The sequence below is a fragment of the Athene cunicularia genome, assembly GCF_003259725.1.
Source record: "Athene cunicularia isolate RWA chromosome 19 unlocalized genomic scaffold, athCun1 chr19_part1, whole genome shotgun sequence".
In the NCBI taxonomy this organism is placed as follows: domain Eukaryota; kingdom Metazoa; phylum Chordata; class Aves; order Strigiformes; family Strigidae; genus Athene; species Athene cunicularia.
The window spans coordinates 3,754,546-3,772,669 of record NW_020799124.1 but is presented as its reverse complement, the minus strand read 5'-3'; the positions used below and the strand labels follow the sequence as shown (position 1 = coordinate 3,772,669).

The 18,124-nt window shown below is 40.9% G+C and overlaps 1 protein-coding gene across 1 annotated transcript; it reads left to right on the top strand.

The window, feature by feature from the left end:
- Positions 1 to 60: 60 nt before the first annotated feature.
- On the top strand, positions 61 to 17,812 carry RAD51C (RAD51 paralog C). Its single transcript, XM_026861818.1, has 10 exons — positions 61 to 91; positions 128 to 169; positions 1,100 to 1,358; positions 1,596 to 1,762; positions 2,752 to 2,885; positions 5,648 to 5,779; positions 8,031 to 8,097; positions 11,662 to 11,722; positions 13,418 to 13,478; positions 17,164 to 17,812. The coding sequence occupies exons 1-10, from the start codon at positions 61 to 63 to the stop codon at positions 17,263 to 17,265; spliced, it is 1,056 nt and encodes a 351-aa protein (XP_026717619.1). The 3' UTR covers positions 17,266 to 17,812.
- Positions 17,813 to 18,124: the final 312 nt, after the last annotated feature.

Sequence of the window (18,124 nt, the reverse complement as noted above, 5' to 3'; positions counted from 1 at the left end):
CCGCAGCCCTTCCCTGCCCTCTCCCTGCCGCGGAACTTTCGTAGTAGCTTATTAGCGAGGATGGGGGCAGAGGGGGGCTTCGCTTATTTAGGTGGCTAACGCCTGGGACGCGGGGCGGGTGGGTGAGGCACCTGGTGTGCTCCCCAGGGAAGGGTCAGTGAGGCCTCAGGTGAGTCCGGAGAAGTGGGCAAATGTTTCCTTCCTTTCACATGTGCCTAAGCAAAGACAAAAAAAAACAACCCACAAACAAACCAAAACGATTCTGATAAAAGAGCCTTCATACGCTGAGTGATAGATGCAAATAGGATACAAAAAAAGAAAACCAGGAGGATTCTGTTTCTCTCCTTCCTCTTTCCCCAACTGTATATGCTTTAAACAAAACAAACTTCCACCAAGCCAGAATGTTGCCTTTTTCAAGAAGCTAAAATAGGAGTTGCACAGCCATTGTAAGAAGTGTATCACAGTTTTGATTATCAGTAGTTTTATTATCAGCAATAATACATGGTAATAGTTGTGCCTTGAAGATCCAGGTGAAGCAGCTGCATCCCGATAGGGATGTGTGTGTGCAGATAGACACACGGAGATGTTTGCAGGTATCTTTCTGCTACTCGGTCTGTGTTTCAGATCTGGAAATGATGCGTAAGGTGCTCAGCCCTGCATCACCCTGAGAATTCAGAGTAAGATCAGTAGGTGTCACTGTCACTTACTAGTCTGCAACCTGACTGCTTTTTCAGGACCTTATTCGCTTCAGATGAAATTAATATGATAGCACAATCAGTGCAGAACGGGTGAGTTGCTCTGACAGATCTCATCCACGTAAATGAACAGCAGTTTTGATTTTTTTTTTTTTCTTTACTTTGCAGATAGCTTTCTGTCACCTGAATTCTAAATGCAGGGAGTCATTGCTCTGAGTTCTTTTGAAAATCACATCTTTAGTTCCAGAGATGTTTTGCCAGCATTATGGTAAAAGGATTAATATTTTTATGTTACCCTGCGGAATGATCAGGTTCTGTCAAACAAGTTGAATTATCTCGTCACACTTCACATAAATCACTGTTTATAAAAATAAGGTAGCGTTTCATGGTTTTGACTTTTGTAGAAATTGGGATCTCCAAAGAAGAGGCACTGGAAGCATTACAGGTTGTGAGGCAGGAATGTCATGGGGATGCAACAAGGACTGCTGGGGGATCAGGCGCCACCAGAAAGTGCACAGCCCTGGAACTTCTGGAAGAAGAGCAAGCCCAGGGCTTCATCATCACCTTTTGTTCAGCACTGGACAATATTCTGGGAGGTGGTGTGCAACTAACAAAAATCACGGAGATCTGTGGAGCGCCTGGTGTTGGGAAAACACAGCTATGGTATTTTATTTTGAGACTACTTTTGTGTGACTGAGAGTCACTTTTCTTTGTTTAGTTTAACTACTTAGACTGCATTTTTCTCGTTGTCATGACTCCCAATCTCTGATTCTTCTACGGCATTATAAATATAATCATGATAATGGCTGTATTGCTGTATTCCACAGCAGAAATGTCACTTTAGGGAGGGGAGAGCTTTGTGATGTAAATATTTATCTTTTTTTCTGTTTCCCGTGGCAGTATGCAGTTGGCAGTAGACGTGCAGATCCCAGAATGCTTTGGGGGCGTAGCGGGAGAAGCCGTGTTCATTGATACTGAAGGAAGTTTTATGGTAGACAGAGTAGTGGAGATTGCCACTGCCTGTGTGCGGCATTGCCAGCTTATTGCTGAAGCTCATCAAGAAGAAGGTACGCTGCTAAGTTGTTTCCTTCTGCCTAGCAGGCTAGGATTTGAGTGAAACCCGTGTCTCGTAGGCTGCAGTTTTACACTTTGGGGATTTCAGCAGCAGTGCTGGCTTCGGGAGTTCTTGCTGCCAGCATTTTATTTCCACCTGTATGTATCATACCCTGAACTGCCTCAGTATGTGAAGCCATGCTGCAGACTGAGCTGATCTACTTCAAGAATAATTATTTTTCCACATGATGATTTGTGGGGTTTTTTAGGTATGTGGGGGGTTTGGCTTTTTCTTTTCTTTTTTTTTTTAGCACTTTAATGATTGAAAACCCAAACACAGTTCTGTCAGCAAAACTGAGGGATAATGTGCTGTGACGCAGGGACAGGAAGAGCAGCTGGGGAAAGGGAAGAGGAATGGCAGAATTTCTTAAGGCAGTGTTGCTGCTGAAGCCCCATATTGTAAAACTGTAGCTGGAATTCAGCTTTTGGATAAGGTCAACATAGCCAGGTTGCATTTAATAAAGAGTTTTATTCTTTAGGCCGTAAGTGTGTTGGGGATGCTGACATAACTTCTGTGTAACTCTTAGAGTAATTTTATGCAGCAAACTTCTGTTTGAACAGAGGTAAAAGGACAGCATCTTAAATGAGCTACTGCCTGGACATTAAACAGTGGATGATTAATAGTTACTGTTGTCCTCTGATGGTGTTCTGGCTTGAAAATTATTTACTGGAAAAGTTCTTTTTTCAGAAACAAATTTTTCATTTTTGGAGCACTCCCTTGGAGGCTCCGGTGTATCTATGTGCAAATGCTGAGATAGCATCTGCTCACCACTTTCTTGACTTTCAAGCCAGATGGAAGGTGTGTTCCTCACACTCTTTACCTTGACTGTTTCTGTTCCTGGGGGTTTTGCTGTTACTAGATGCAGAAGGCATAGTTTGGTAGAATGATGCAGTATGCTAGCAGACTTCTGACTCATTTACTCATCTCTTTATTTGTTCTCAGATAATCTGAAAGCTTTGGAGACTTTCTCTCTTGAAAGTATCCTTTCTCACATATATTACTTCCGTTGCCGTGACTACGTAGAGCTTCTTGCACAGGTCTACCTCCTCCCAGACTTTCTTTCAGAGCATTCAAAGGTAAGGGTTACTGCAGACTTATCAGAAGGTATCACTCATCTTCACACTAAAGATTTTCAAGGATGTTCATCTGTTACAGTAAGAGTAACATGAGTAACACCTTGGTACCTCATCAACTTGGCAGTAATATATTGGCCGATGCCAGACTACAAATGTAAAGCTTGCTTGCTTTTTTTATTCCCATCTCAATTACTCTTGAGAGTAATTTGCTTTTGTTACCACTGCTGCCATCATCCCGAATTTCCACCTTGAGGCAAGGATACTGGATCTATGCTGCCACATGTTGTTACATGTCTATGAGCGCTGCGTTGTGAATCGTCACCAAACTGCTTTACAAACATGTCTCCAAGCCAGGCGTGTGTGTGATGCCCATAATGCGGGGGGATCAGAAAGGCTTAGGGCCATTTGTTTTGTCCTAGAAGATCACTGAGGACCAGAAGCATCCTGGCACCATCTTGGCATCCAGAAAGTGACTCTTCTCCTTCTTTCCAACACATCTTCTGTTGCTACAAGCAACCAGAGCCTGCAGCTTGACTCTTGGGTGGACTACAGCCAAAAAGTTTCCTAGTACCTAGTGTCTTAGTGAAATGCTATTGTAGGGCAGATTTTCATCACCTCCTGTCCAGATTTCTAGATTGTGCACAGCAGATCACTCCCTAATAGGATCTGGGGAACATGACTTGTGCCTCATTCTAACAGAGCACAAATCAGTGTTGTTGAGTTAGGTTGTCTTTTGTGTATCACTCCAGTTTTTGGAAGCTGCTATGTTCTTGAAAGCGCAGATGGAAGTCTTACTTTTGCTTAGCGTAGTCTGGTATTTCCCTTTCCCTGCCAGGTACTAACGGTGCCCTGTTGTGTTTGCTCTTGTGGAAAGTACATGGCTTCATTAGCACAGTTACATTGGGCTGCAGTTCTCTGGTACCATCTGTGCTGATTATCTGTGCTTGGCCTGGAGCCTGAAATACTGAAGGTTGCAGGAGAACCGTAAGACCTTCTGGTGATTCCTTGGACAGGCTATAAGTGACTTGACAGATTGCTTATTGCAGTCCAGTTCTCATTAAAATTAGTCTGATCCCTCTGTGCAGACCTGGAGCTGAGACGGGGACCACAGGAAACCTCCAGGTTTTAGGGTTTTTTTGAGAGAGATATAGTCATAGACAGTGTCATTTGGAAATATTAATTGGTTTGAGATCTTGTTAACAATATGAGAAAGAACAGTAATATGAAAAAGACCATGTTAGAAAATATTCTTGTCATAACAAACCTAATTCCTTAAGGTCTAGTAGAGACAAACTAACACGGGGAAGGCATGTGTCATCAAGCTTTCCCTATATAGCCTAATCTTGAATACTTTTTCTACTTGTTTGCTCTTTTGTAATAAATGCAACTGGGAGAAAGCAAACTAAATTACATCTTACCTGGACATATTCATCCGATAGGCAAGTTACATAACTATATATATTCCTTTCTGGCATGAGTCATGTTTATACTGTTAAACTGATTGTTCTTAAAGTCAAAAAAATATGCATGAGGAAGATGTACAGGCTCACAGAAGAGAATTTGCAGGAAGGAGGAAAAATGAGAAAAGAGAACAATGTCTTCTTTTAATCCTAACTACTTAATCTTTCAAATTATGATTTATTTGTTTTCAGTTGGAGGCCCAGGGCTGTTTCACAAGGATGTTTGCTGCAGGCTTGTATGTTCCAGTCCCAAAGTGACTTCTCAGTAACGAGTTAAATCAATAATACAGAAAATCAGTTTTCTTGTGTTGTTTTCAGTTTGTTATCTTGTGCATTAATGCAGGAACTTGTAGATACCTAGGATTTGAGTGACATGTGAACATGCAGACGCTGTAAGACTATCTGTCTCCCTTCTGTATTTCAGACAAACTTGGGTCATCAAAACAGCTACAACAAATGAAGTTAGAATAAATCAAAATCCCAGACTAATGTTTGTATAGTGTCTTGAGGGTGATGAGCCAGCAGTGACATTGTGCTCTAGCTCCAGCTAATGATTGCAACAAAAGAAATAATTCACCAAAGCAAACACCTTCAGGCAAGATAGATACTCAGCTCCATTGCACAGTGTCTGGAATATCTTTGAGCAGCTCTTAAAAATCCCAGTTTCTAAGATAGATCACTGATACGAGCCTTAGAAGCAGATGAGTTAACAGTGACTACAGACAGCACGTATTCTAATTTTGGTTTGGATTTAATTTTTGAGGGAGAAAGTGAAATAAATTAGTGTTCATGGAGAGTTGATTGAAGTACAATTCTGATGTTTAATGATATTTTTTCCCCCAGCTTCCCTTGTACAAGGCTTTAAGTCCAGCTTTGTTATTTTGTATTCTGTACCAGGTGCTGCAGGGATCAGTCAGCTAGCTCTAAGTGCGTGAGCTCTGAAACTGGGAACAGTCAGAAGGGCAGCTCTGTGCTGAGTTAACTAACGGGAGAGCTTAGTGCAGCATTTTGTTTAAAGTAGCGCAGCTATGGTCTGAGCTGGGATCTGTGCACAGTGCAGTACTGCTCTAAGCAAGCGTACTGCTGCGTTTGGAGCTGGAGGCTCTTTACCCTCCACTCCTGTGGGGTGCTGATCGTCTCCTGGAGAGAGAGGGAGACTGCCTGTGATGCAGTTGTGCACGTATGAGTGAGAAATTAAAGTTTGTCATCTATAAAACATTCCAGTGCACTTAGAAAGAAGTCTTACTGCTTTTTGTCATTTCTCTGTAGGATAGTAATGGTAGTTTTTCCTTCTGCATTTAGGTCCGGCTGGTGGTGGTTGATGGAATTGCATTTCCTTTTCGCCATGATTTCGAGGACCTCTCGCTCCGAACAAGGCTTTTGAACGGTCTGGCACAACAGCTGATCATCATAGCAAACGATCATAAATCAGCGGTAAGGCTGTGGCAGGTTTAAATCACAAAAGATGCTACTTTGGAATAAATACATTGCAAAGAATTAAGCAGATGTCTGTAAACAGCAAAATAAAACTGCTAGAATGTCCTCTACATTAGTGCTTGCCAAGTTGGCTAGTAAATATAGATGGATCACACAGGCAAATCTGTTTAGGTAAAAAATTCCTAGACTTGCCAAAATTAAGTAAAATTTGCATTAAAAGCATCCCATGGATCTTAATTAAATGGTAGGGTATCAATTTGTCATGCTGTTTCACATCATCTTCTTTAATGATTTAGTTAGACAAGGAATGCTCCTTTGGTGACTTCTACCTACGAAGTGTGCACATTAAAACACATCAGAGTATTTAGCAGTTCCAACATAACTTTCCACTCTTCGTTTAAAAATAAACGACAGCCTTAGTGGTGGAACTGTTCTTAGGGAGGAAAACCACTTTATCTGCTGGTTTGGCTTGCTCTTCTGGCATCCATGGAAACCCATAGCTTCCTTCCTGGGCATTGTTTCTACATCATTTACGCCAATATGGAGGCCAGCAAATCTGCAGCCACGTAGCCAGCAGATGGCACTCAGAAGCTACATCTGTTCCAGAAGTTGTTTTGGCAAGTTTTTTACAGCACAGAAAAGCATTGTTCAGGAATTGGAGCTTAAACAGTCTCAAAATGGTGCTTGTGCCTGTAACTGTTTCCAGGTGATTCGCAACCTTGTCACCCACAACTCTCTTGTTCAGTTGGCTTTTGTTCCTAATGGCTAAAAATAAGCCTCCCCTTGTGTTTCCTCTGATAGCTGCAGGAAGGGAAGGAGTGCAGCCCTACATTCCGCCAGGGTTAGGCAGTTGGCCTTGCTGCTCAGAACATTCCCTCTCTCTCACCCTGTCATGAATTGTGAAGCTTCTTCCTGCTGCTGTGGGTACCAAGGGAGATGAATGTTCTATGACTGCTGGATTTGCAGAGCCTCCAGTTTGCTGAGCACTTTCGCTCATAAATTTAGGACCTGGTGACCTTGAACGAGAGCAGATGTCATCATATAGTCTTTCTACCTGTGGTCAAGGGAAACATCTATAACTTATTTCCATTGAACAAGTGAGCGGTTTGGTACAAACGCTTGCTAAAGAAGCCATCAGTCAGAGAGCTTCAGCAGTCGTTTAGCTCAGGGTGGCCCTCTCGTTGGGTTTTGAGTTAGTTCCATGTAGTTCCAAGCAGTCTAAATTCACCTTGCGTGCCAGAGATGCCTGTTGGGCAGCAAAGCCAGGCAGCCTGAATGCTCTGATCTAAGTTCCTCTGGTTTCTAAAGGTGAATTCCGTGGGTTGTGCTAGGATGTCCAGAGCAGCCCTTCTCCAGCAGTGAGATGGGGAGCCTGCCTGGGGCTGTTACAGTCCATATGCGATGAGTTACCTCTCTCAGATAAGCAGTGTATGTCCTGAGGCTTCCGGCTCTGTAAATGCCCTGCATGCTCAGCGGAACTGCCTGCTCTCGCACACTTTTCTAACTGTTCAAGCAAGAATCATACGAGTACGTCAAACAATGAAAACCCCTAGGGCTTAAGATAGGTACAATTTTTTATTTTTCATTTTTAATGAACTTTGCAATTAATATTCCTGGCTCTTTTCTGTCTCACCCACCCCCTCTTCTACCAGGGATCTAACCTAGACTGTCTGTGAACCTCCTACGAGTGATTCGTGCTGCGAAAACACTCCCCCGCTCTGTCTGTTCACTTTCATTCTGCTTTGTATTGTACCCACTTGTGCATTTTTAGACTACAAGGTGCAGATATTCTGTTAATCACTAGGCTTATGCATGTTTTGAGCAGCACCACCAAGTTCATTTATGCCACAGTGACTGAAATCTATCTCTGTAAAGAGGGCTGGTACAAGTCATGTGCATCTGAATACAGATCCAAACAGTATTTAGTACAAATACAGTGGAATGTATGAGTTGTGTAGAGTTTGCATTCCTTGAGAAGGGAGGAATTTAGGTTGAATGAAAGAAATCTACCTTCCATGCAAACTGAAAATATATTTTGCAGGGTTGTCTTATTTTGTTTTGACTATTGAGAAAAGATGAGGCACCTCTACAGTTTTTTCTTGTTAACACGGAAGCTTCATTGCAGTTGGCAAGAATTTTGCCTGAGTAACTAGTTTATTGCTAAGCTTTTTGAAAAATCCCTCTTTCCTCCCACGAGTATGCTTCTTTTCTGGAGATTTTCTTGTTTGCTTCTGTTTTCCTCTTTTAGGTAGTTCTGACAAACCAAATGACAACAAGGATTGGACAAAGCCAGTCCACATTGGTACCTGCTTTAGGTAGGTGTTTAGCTTGTGAGTTGAAAACTGATTCAGTCTTCAAATATATGACTTCCTTTCTTTTGACATTGTGTACAAAGAAAATGAAATTGTATGCTGAATTTCTGCAGTGTAGCAGAATCCATGGTGAAAATATTAGACCCATCTGGAACTGCTAGCGTTGTGGAACTCTACAGCAATGCTTATCTATGTCAGCATTGTGATTATAATTAGCAACTATCAAATTTTATTCTAAACTCAAACATGGTGTGCAGATTAGGATCCTGGTTAGATTTTTAAAAAGCGATTACAAATATTTTTAAAAGTCACGACATTTTTAGATGGCAGAAACACACAGTTTGAGAGCGTTGGTGGATTTTTTAATTTTTTTTTTCCTTTTTAAACCAAAATTTTTAATACTAAACTTGGTATTAGATCTATCAGTATTCCTTAAGATGACTGAATCACCCTTTATGGGGAAGCACTAAGAACTCTCTGAGTAAGTAGGTTTCGAGACGTGCAGCTAATGTATTGCAGCCTTCCCCTGAGGATCTTGGGCTGTGGAGTTACCTCTGTTCCAGCTGCAGCTGTGTCAGCTAAGGAGGCCACTACCCCTCCTGGAGGTCACTGCCTCATCCTATATGCTGGCTGAGCTGTTTATGTGATTGTCTCCCAATCCATTTCTGCCAAAAGTGGGCCAGGTAAGCTGGAGCTATTTAAATAATAAGTAAACCTCTGATAAATCATATAATTTAGACTGAAATTGGCGAGTGAATGATCATCAAAAAATGTCGGGGTGGACCTGGGGGCAGTAAATCTCTAGAAGGAATGTGGTGATGAACAGGTTAAAGCACTAAGAGAAGAACACAGCTTAATGGTTCCACACCTCAGACTGTGCTGCAGTTTTGTAAATTCCTTGAGAATCATTCACTGCCTTTCCAAAACAGTTGAAATTGTTTATTTTGCTATTACACTTGAACACATTCCATTAATTATTTGCAGAGTCATTTCATATTTGCTGCATAGCTGGAACTCTCTACCCATTGCTCTCTACAGTTACGATGTAGAGGGAAGTTCTGTGTGGGAACCTCAACTACAGCCTGCCCATAGTGAGTTTTTTTACAGGTTGCTCCATTTTGCCCCGTCGTGAGACTCTTCATGAGTCTTCATGCAGACTCTTCTGCTGCAGTCGCAGGGGAAAAGAGAACAGTTCTTCTGAAGCAGAGATTTTGTCAAATTAGGAAGAAGCTCAGCATTTAAATCTCATTTTGGGTTGTAACTTTGTATTATGATGGGCTTAAAGGGCACAGATTCTCTGTCCACAGCTTCAGTTCCTTTTGAACTAAGTAATGATTCCCTTGTTCTGGAGGGGGGGAGAAGGGGACAGTCCAAAGGCAAAGATGTTCTCGGTGTCTGTACAGGCATCGAACCATTTGGCACAGATATGAGATTAAATGAACAAATGCAAACCATCTCCTTTGAGAATGTGAAGAATGTGGAATTTTGACCTGTGCATGCAGATAGAGACCCAGCTTCCAGTATCTGACCCCTTTTGTTGTTTTTGCCTCTTGCTCTCTGATATATTATTTTTGGCAGCTTTTCTGGCTACAAATTCAATTAAAGCTAATAGATTCTGTCTTTTTTCAATAACCAGTGGTGTTTGAGAGCTCTTGTGTTTATTGAGTCATAGGGACAGTGAAGAATGTGAAGACATTCAGAGTAGGTTATAATTCAAAGATATCATGTATTTTCTTGTGCATATTTTCTTTTATGAACATTTCATTTGACATAACCTCTTATTGACCATAAACCGATGGCGACTCTCACCAGAGTGTGTGTGTAACAGCAGAGGACTGTTAAACTGAGCAGTGTACTCTTGCCAAAATGAAACTTTGTACCAGTTGGTAAAATGTTTAAGCTAACATTGCCCTCATCCTACACAGCAATATCTCAAGTTGAGCATTTCACAATGGTACAAAGATGTTTTCCCTTTGATGGAATCTATTCCATAGACTCAGTGCAAGTGTGGAGCTGGTGGATTACAAGGTGCTTTTTACGACCCACTCTGAGGGAATCCTGTTTCAACAGCCTCCTCCTAAAGACTAAAGAACCTCCGTGGTTGGTTGTAGCCAAAGAAACTATTGGGGGAGGATGCAGCAGCAAAGCCCCAAGTAAAATCAATCCTATTGCGTCCCCTAAATAGGTTTTTTCCCCTGTTGATTGCTAAGCTGCAGAAACAGCCTTTTCTAAGATTTCAGAAGAGCATTAATCTCTAAACCCTTATTCAGCTTCTTAGCAGAAGGGAATTTCTTAATTATGGGGAAAAAAAAAAAAGCACAGATGCTGCAAGGTATTAAGTCAAGAGCTTTATGAAGGGGACAGCTTCTTTCCCACTAGTGATAGCTAAACTGGGTGTTCCTAGACATTTCTACTGGATATATTTAGAAAGGAGGTCAAATATTAATCTAAAGCCAGTTTAATTCAGAAATATCTCTTTTTACAGTAGCATTTTTCTCTCATATTCAATACAGTTGGAAACATTCTGGTGTGGAATCTGTACCCATTATAAAATGTGTTTTGATCTCTGACTCGGAACTGTATCTGATAGCCAAAATCTTTAATCTCAATTTAGATATAGTGGAGCGCAGTCTGGCAAGATGCCTAGAGGGTCTAGGTCTCCATTACAGCTGAATCATTTGTTTTCTTTGTGCTATAACAAATACCAGAGCACACGAGGCATGTGGGGCTGGTGACATGATGGAGACCAACACGTGATTCAGAAGTTACTGGGCTGCGTGGAGGTGAATAGGAGAGGCTTCCAGCAGCACTTAATCAAAATGGCTGGTTTAAAATGCCATCCATCTTCGGGCTATTGACTGTCTCCTGGGATAAACAGAGGAAAACACCCAATAAAACTGCCTATAAATTGACTGATCCTGTGGTCAGGTGTGAACTGAAACAGTAGGACTGTTTCCCTTGAAATACGATAATGATCCAAACTTCTCTCTCTCTTCTCCACAACCCCCCCGCCCTTTGCTTTTGGTTGTGTTCTTCTGCATTTTGCTGTCAGAAGCAGAAGACTGCTTCAGGGGCCCTTAATACTTTAATAATCGTTGACTTTCTCCCAAAGCTTGTATCCCAAAGGGAGTGATGTTTGCTCATAATTATGCCTGAGAGACAGAATATCACAGTTTTGAAGTAGGATTTAGACATACTCGCTAGACTTCTTCAGTAGTAATTAGAAAAATCTTTTCTTCATGGTGCCTCTGTTTTCAAGATTTGTCTAGAACCTGTCCTTTATTAGGTGTATAGCTAAAATCTGTCTACATATATGGAAGTATCGCATCAAGCTTTCTGTAAAACACACTGTGAGTACAGAGGTTGTTCCTTGTCTCAGTACATTTGATAAACTAGTTGTGAAATCCTGGCACATATGAAGATGATGTGATTCATTACTGCAAGAAAGGTGTATATATTTTAATCATGGGGGTTTTTTTGGAAGATCAGTCTAATTTCAGTTCAGTTTACTGATGATGCTGCTGTTATAGGAGATAAATAAAATGGCCTGTCATTTTGTTCACCCAGGAGAAAGCTGGGGACATGCTGCTACTGTCCGTTTAATCTTTCACTGGGACAACAGTCAGAGGTAAGTGAAAATGTAGGCCAGGAAGGTACTGACAAATGGGACATTTGAGAATCTTTTTCAGACTGGCCCTAATGGCCAGGCAGGGATTTGAATTTGACTTTTGGCCTTGGTCTGCCCCGTCCCAGGCTACCAGGGCTCAGGAAGAGCTTTCTGGTTCAGCCTAAGATGGTGTGGGCTGAACTGTCATGCTCCTCCTCACCAGGGTCAACTTGCTGCAGTGCTGTGCTCAGATACAACCATTTAGGATCTGGTGGCTAAGTAGAAAGATTTTTTTTTTTTTCTACTATGTGCATTTTGCAGACAGGCAGTTGACTTTCTTTATTTCAGTCTTTTAGGCCCCAGTCAGTCCAAAGCCAAAGATGCCAAGGCAGGTTTTCCACCTAGGTAGTGATTCTCAGGACAGACTATAGGACTACTGGCCTCTGCGCCTCAGTGGGAGCCGTTGGACCTTTCTGGTTTTGAATGCAGCAGGGTGGTTCTCCAAAACCAGACAGCTGTGCAGATACCAAGTTGCAGTGACCTGCAGAGAGCAAGCTGTATTTACTCCCAGTGCAGAGCTGACATGTGGAGGATGATTTTAGATGCCCAAAGAAGTGAGGATGACCCTTCTAAAACCAGTATGAAGTTCTGTCTGTTGCAGTGAGATCTTTTCTAGAAGTTTCCTGGTTCTTTTTGCTCCTCTTCACTATACTGCAAGCTCACTTCTCTTTCCTGGGCAGTTAAATTTGTCTGGTATATATATCACAATGCAGCAATTTGAGATTAAGAAACCTTTCAATTCCCTAATCTTTTGCAAACAGCGAACAAAAATGCTGCTGGAATGTTGTTGTGCATAGTTTTGCTTGTCAAACTTGAAAGAAAAATGCAGCTCCACACATTCTCGTGGAGTTTTGTTTTTTAAATTCTAAGTTTGAAGGCAATGCAGAACGATTACAGCAGGCTGTTTAATTTGGAATTAAATTAACATCACTGATTAGTTAACAGCCTTTATAAGACAGAAGTTGCATCAACATAATGATTGCAGAGTGAAGAAAAGTTAATTTTATATATCAAAAGTAAAGAGCTTTTTTCTTCTGCAACACAGCTAGGAAGGTTGGGGATACAAGGTTCCAGAAAGCAAGCCAAAGATAGACAAATATGTTTTATTTACTGTTCTAAACACGCAGCTAATATGGAGCAGGGCCTGCAGAAGCATAGCAACTCCTGTTGTAAAAAGCAAATAGCTAGATTCTGTTGCATTTTTAGACAAACTACCTATACCTGATGATCCATCGCGTGTTTGCTTTTGTTTTTTATATATTATTGAGGCACAAAGATGACCGTTTGAGAATCAATTTGCCTCCCCCCCCGGAGTAGGAGAGAGTTGTGCTCAACACCTTTTTTGTTTGCATTTTAAGAAAGTGGCATTTGGAATTAATTCGTAATGAACATTGTTCCAAAAATGTGATCAAATATAGTGATGAAACAAGGCTAATTAATCATTCGTTCTTTTTACTAGGTCTATATTGTATTTGAGCTGGCAAGTCATGTAAGGATGGGAAATAAAACAAAGTTTAAATGACCTATATGAAAATACATACATAAGAATGCCAGTGGTCACCTAGCCCATGATTGTGGGAAAACTTAGGTGTGGTCATTTTGGAATTTTTCTCACTGTATTCACTAATCATAATTATCTGTTTTTTGTTTAACTAGGTTGGCAACATTGTACAAATCACCGAGTCAGAAGGAGTCAACCATACCATATCACATTACAGTTAGTATTTCTTTTGGGATGGAGATACAGAGATGGGAGCAAATTTTTGGCTGTAAAGGAATTTTTAGACACAGACAAACCTGAGAATGATATTTGCTTTCTTAGTGTTACCTTTCAGCTGCTTTCTGAAGGTAACCAGTAATACTGGGATGTCGCCAGGTTTACAAATATTTTGCACCTTTTCTCTTTAGAAAAATGACCCAGCATGTTGGTTCTCTTAGAGTTAAAACATTTTGATTTCCAGATCAAATTTACAGGCAGCCTGTCCCCATCTGTTCTTGTGCTAGTACTGCTTATTTTATCTGCCCTTGATGTTAACTTTTGGCCTGAGTGCAATTACAGAGAGCAGTCATGCACCCTCTGAGCCTTCATTCTGGGAGACTTGAACAAGCCAAGCTGTTTTCTCCCTTGTTGGGTAGGTCATTGTTTCCCGAGTGGCTCTTCTCTGCATCTGCTCCAGTTGAGTTTATCTTTTTAGGACAAGGGTGACCGGAATCATACATGGTATTGCAGAGGTCTCACCCATGCTTTGTGCCATATATATATTTCCACATCCCTGCTTTAAGTGCTTTGCCTGGTATAACCTAGGTTGTATTTATCTCTTCCATAGCTCCATCCTACTGGTGACCCTATGACCAGCCAATATATGGAGGTTTTTCTCTTCTGTCCCTATCATATGAGGAGCTTCCAGCTTATGGCTGGAGTCCTTATTCATGCCTAGTTAAATCCTGTGATTATTTTCTTTTGTGCAGTGCTTAGATACATATTAATGAGAAAACATACTGTCTAAGCTGTATTTAGGTTTTAAAAAAAGCCCACCACTCGACTCTTAGATCTTCAAATGTCAGATACATAGGTACATGCCATAACTATTTGCTGTGTGTCCTCATGGAAACACGTTGCCATAGCATTTTCTGCAGATACTAATGCTGCCATAAGATGAGATCTTCAAACTATTGAACAGAAATCAGGGTTTTTTGCACTCCTGAGTGTATTCACCTGGATAGAAGAAATACTACAAATCTGCATATTCTTAGTTCTGTAAAGACTGGAAGGGTAAGTGGGACTACAGCCCAAGGTTGTTTAGATCACGTGATGTGAGTATGCAGCCCTTTCTCTCCAGCTGACAAACAGATGGATTTTATCTTAAGACCGTTTAATTGCCTTTTCCTTTCAGTTTTATATGCATTATAAAACAGCTATGCTCTCTTCTTCTGTGTGAATGCAGAAGTCTTGAAATCTTGAAATACAGTCGAGAGTGTATCGTAACCAAAGATTAGTTAAAACTTAAGATTATCCCTGTGTTTTTTCCCTTAATCCTGTTGAGCTGCTTCAGCATATGGTTTCTGTAAGTAAAAAATGTATTATCCCTGTTTCTTTCATGAAATTGAGGTCTGATGGTAACAGTCTGCTGTTACCATTTCTCATTCCCATCTCCGTAGTTAAACTGGAAGATGTAAATACGTGTTCAGTGTTTCCAAGTCTGATATAGCACATCTATCTATAACCAGCATACAAAAAAAGATAATTAAAAAAATAAATTCTTCAAGCCTAGATCCTCAAAGATGATTAGGCTTATGCAAATGAGATACTTTGGTAGCAATGACAAACTGGCTGTTCAGCGCCTGTAGGCCGGTGGAAAAGCGTGTAATTTAGTGACAGAGCTTTAGGTTTTTTTCCAGCTGTGACCTTTCAAGCATATTGGCAAATCAGTCACCACTTTGAGCAAGTGTGGAAGCTGTGGAGCACCTAGCAAATGAAAGAGAGTTTGTTTCACAGGCTGATAAGGATTCATTCTTAAATGCAGAGTACAGAAATGTAAATCGATTTATGCAGGAGGGAGTAAGTAGATCATCTGATTCACCTAAATTTCCCCTGTAATGTGACCTGATTATTTTACCGTGAAAGACAGAGACCCAGCACCTATCTTCTGGGTAGGAATTGTCAGTATTTCCCTGAAGTGTGGAGAGTCTGCCAGACCAGCATTGAGAATACTGCTCAAGTAGTAAAGCCATCTATCTACCTTTGTCAGTCTCGATGCAGTCTGCGTTTGTAGACACCAGAAGATGTTAAAAGGAGCAGTTCAAAATGACCAGAGACTCTGCAGAGCTTTGTAGGTCCTTGGTTCCATTAGCCACATTCTCGCCATCTAAAAACCACCAATAATCTTCAGAAATATACACAAAATTCTTGTATTTTTGAGGTGCTGTGCCCAGAAGGTACATGCCTTTAACTAAATGCAAAACATCCATAGTAAGCAGCCTACTTTATCTTGTTCTGGCCTTTATAACCATTGGAATGCTTTCACTGGGAGTCTAGCATGCTGGATTAAGTGGATTCTTGGCTACAGATCCACCTTTGTGCCTAAGGGAAATGGCAGAGATTAGATGCAAGCAGCAGTGAAACACTAAACTTGAAGATTCCCCATTACGCTATTTAGAATAACACTTGAGTTGCTTATAATAGCAGAGGGACTGCACAAATTCTGCCCTTGTGGCACCTCTTGCTGTTTGTTCCTTTAAAATCATAGGCTGTGTGAGGTGAGGCGTTTAGAAATAGGAATACAGAGATGAGAAATTTAAGCTAAACGTTTTGATTGGGTTTGGTTTTGTTTTGGACTGATCTTGGTGTGGGACACACTGGCATTTTAGAAAAGTCACATGTCTGATAGTAATTCTACCTGCTTTTCACACTGCACCAACCTAAAATGTCAGCTTTCCTGAACTGCTCTCATCCCCACATTGCCTCTCTGTGAGCATTTAGGATCCCCCAAGCAATTTCTTTTTCTGATTAACCCCTTTTCCTCTGTAAGTCTGCACTGCATTGAGAGTATTCACTGAGCTGTCAGCAGTGCTCCCTGCACAGCATTTGTCTGGAGATGGGAAGACAGTTGCAGCTTCACATATCAGCTCAGTTTCTCCATCTGCATTGATAACGTGTTTAACTGATTTTCCAGATCTTTCGTATTGTAAAATCTTTAAAAATCATTAAATTGTGAGCTAAGGTAACAGAAAATACAAATGGCACTAAGCCAAATAGATCACTTTAAGCACTCTCCTGAGTAGCAGCATTTAGTTTTCACTTCTACATTTAGTTTTTGGCAGTTAAAGGTTCTTATCCCATTGTGTCCTATAAATTACTATGCTGGGACAGTCTTTGCAGTCTAGAAACTGATTCAGAAATGCTGTTCTCTTACAACGTCTCATTGATGTTTGCAGTTCGTTAAGTAGCTGCATGAAACAAAAATACCCTAGGTTTTAGAAATTCAGTTTTGTTTCTGAAAATGACTGAGGCAATTAAACCAGTCATCTCCTTGCTTCTGTAGGAGCCTGAATAAGGGCCGAAGGATTAGGCTTTTAGTTTATTTAAATAGGCAACATAAGTTAATTTACAGAAAAAGCAGTGCTTCACAGCCATAGGGGTTATTAGTGGTGAAATGAAAATGATAGCCCGGTTGGTGAAAATAAAATATCTTCAAAAAATAAAATGAGGAGACAGAGTTACTAGTTGGCATGTGTGGTTGAAAAGCTTGCAGTTCTGACCTTAGCGTGGTCTATAAACGTTCCATGGCCGCTCATCTAAAATAAATGACAGCATCATACCTTATTCTGATCTTCTGGGAACTAGTTACTCATGCTTTATATCCATAGAAGTGTTACCGCATGATTTTGCTTATATGTTACAGTCTCATGGCTTCCGAGATGTGCAGCCTCCAGCTGTCACTCAAAATGCAGAAGATACTGAAATGAACCCTCGCAAGCGGCCACGGAGAGAGGAGGAAAAGTAATAGCGATTCAGGAGTTGAATGTTAAAAAAATGTGTGCTACATGAGAACAGTTGCATACAGAACATGCAACCAAAGGTAGCCTGAGAGACTCTGCCTTAAATTCCTGCTCTGGACATTATTTTAACATCAGGACTGCAATATGCAAATTTATGTAGCAGGAGAATCCTTTGTGTGTGGCTTAATTTTATAATAAAAATCTGTATTTTCTGTAACAAGAGGCTGAATTCAGGTTTTTTGGGGGGAGACGGGGAGAATACAACTACTTCTTTGGGTAAAACAACAATGAAATGTGAGCATCTAACACAGTACAGTTAATGACACAGGTCTCGACCACTCATCAGCTTTTGCATGTATCTGAATTTTAACAAGGTTTCATGCAGCAGTCTGCTCACATGCCTCAGACCAGGGCAGAAGGCAGTGGAGCTGCTGATGGATGCTTTAAGATAAATACAAGCCCAAATGCTATGCCAGATGGGGGCATTAGCCCTTACCTGCTGCAAAGTCCTTGATCAAGGACAATCAAAGCACTGTTTTGAACTTCTCATTTATCTTGTAGTGGTAACAATAGAGATGAAAGACTAGGTCTGAGGGACAAAAGATTTAATCCAGCATGGTAATTTTATGTTCTTATCTTAGTAAGTAAGAATATTTTACCATCACTCAAGCTTGAACCAAGCTGCTGCATAGCCCTTAGCTTCCTTGTTCTTTTACCACAGCATTCAGGATGAAGATTCTGTAATCAGGATCTGTTTTGTTCGTGGCTTTAATGAAGAGGAAATCCAAGCTTCTTAGACACCAGCAATATATTAGCAGCTCCAGAATCTAAACCAAATGAAAGAATGAATGTACACTGAAAATA

Bases quoted from the DNA above. Each gene is read 5' to 3' on its own strand.
- RAD51C (XM_026861818.1), top strand. From the start codon at position 61: ATGGGGGCAGAGGGGGGCTTCGCTTATTTAG. The intron at 1,763-2,751 runs GTACGCTGCTAA...ATTTGTTCTCAG, and splicing joins TGAAGCTCATCAAGAAGAAG to ATAATCTGAAAGCTTTGGAG. The intron at 13,479-17,163 runs GTTAGTATTTCT...TATATGTTACAG, and splicing joins CCATACCATATCACATTACA to TCTCATGGCTTCCGAGATGT.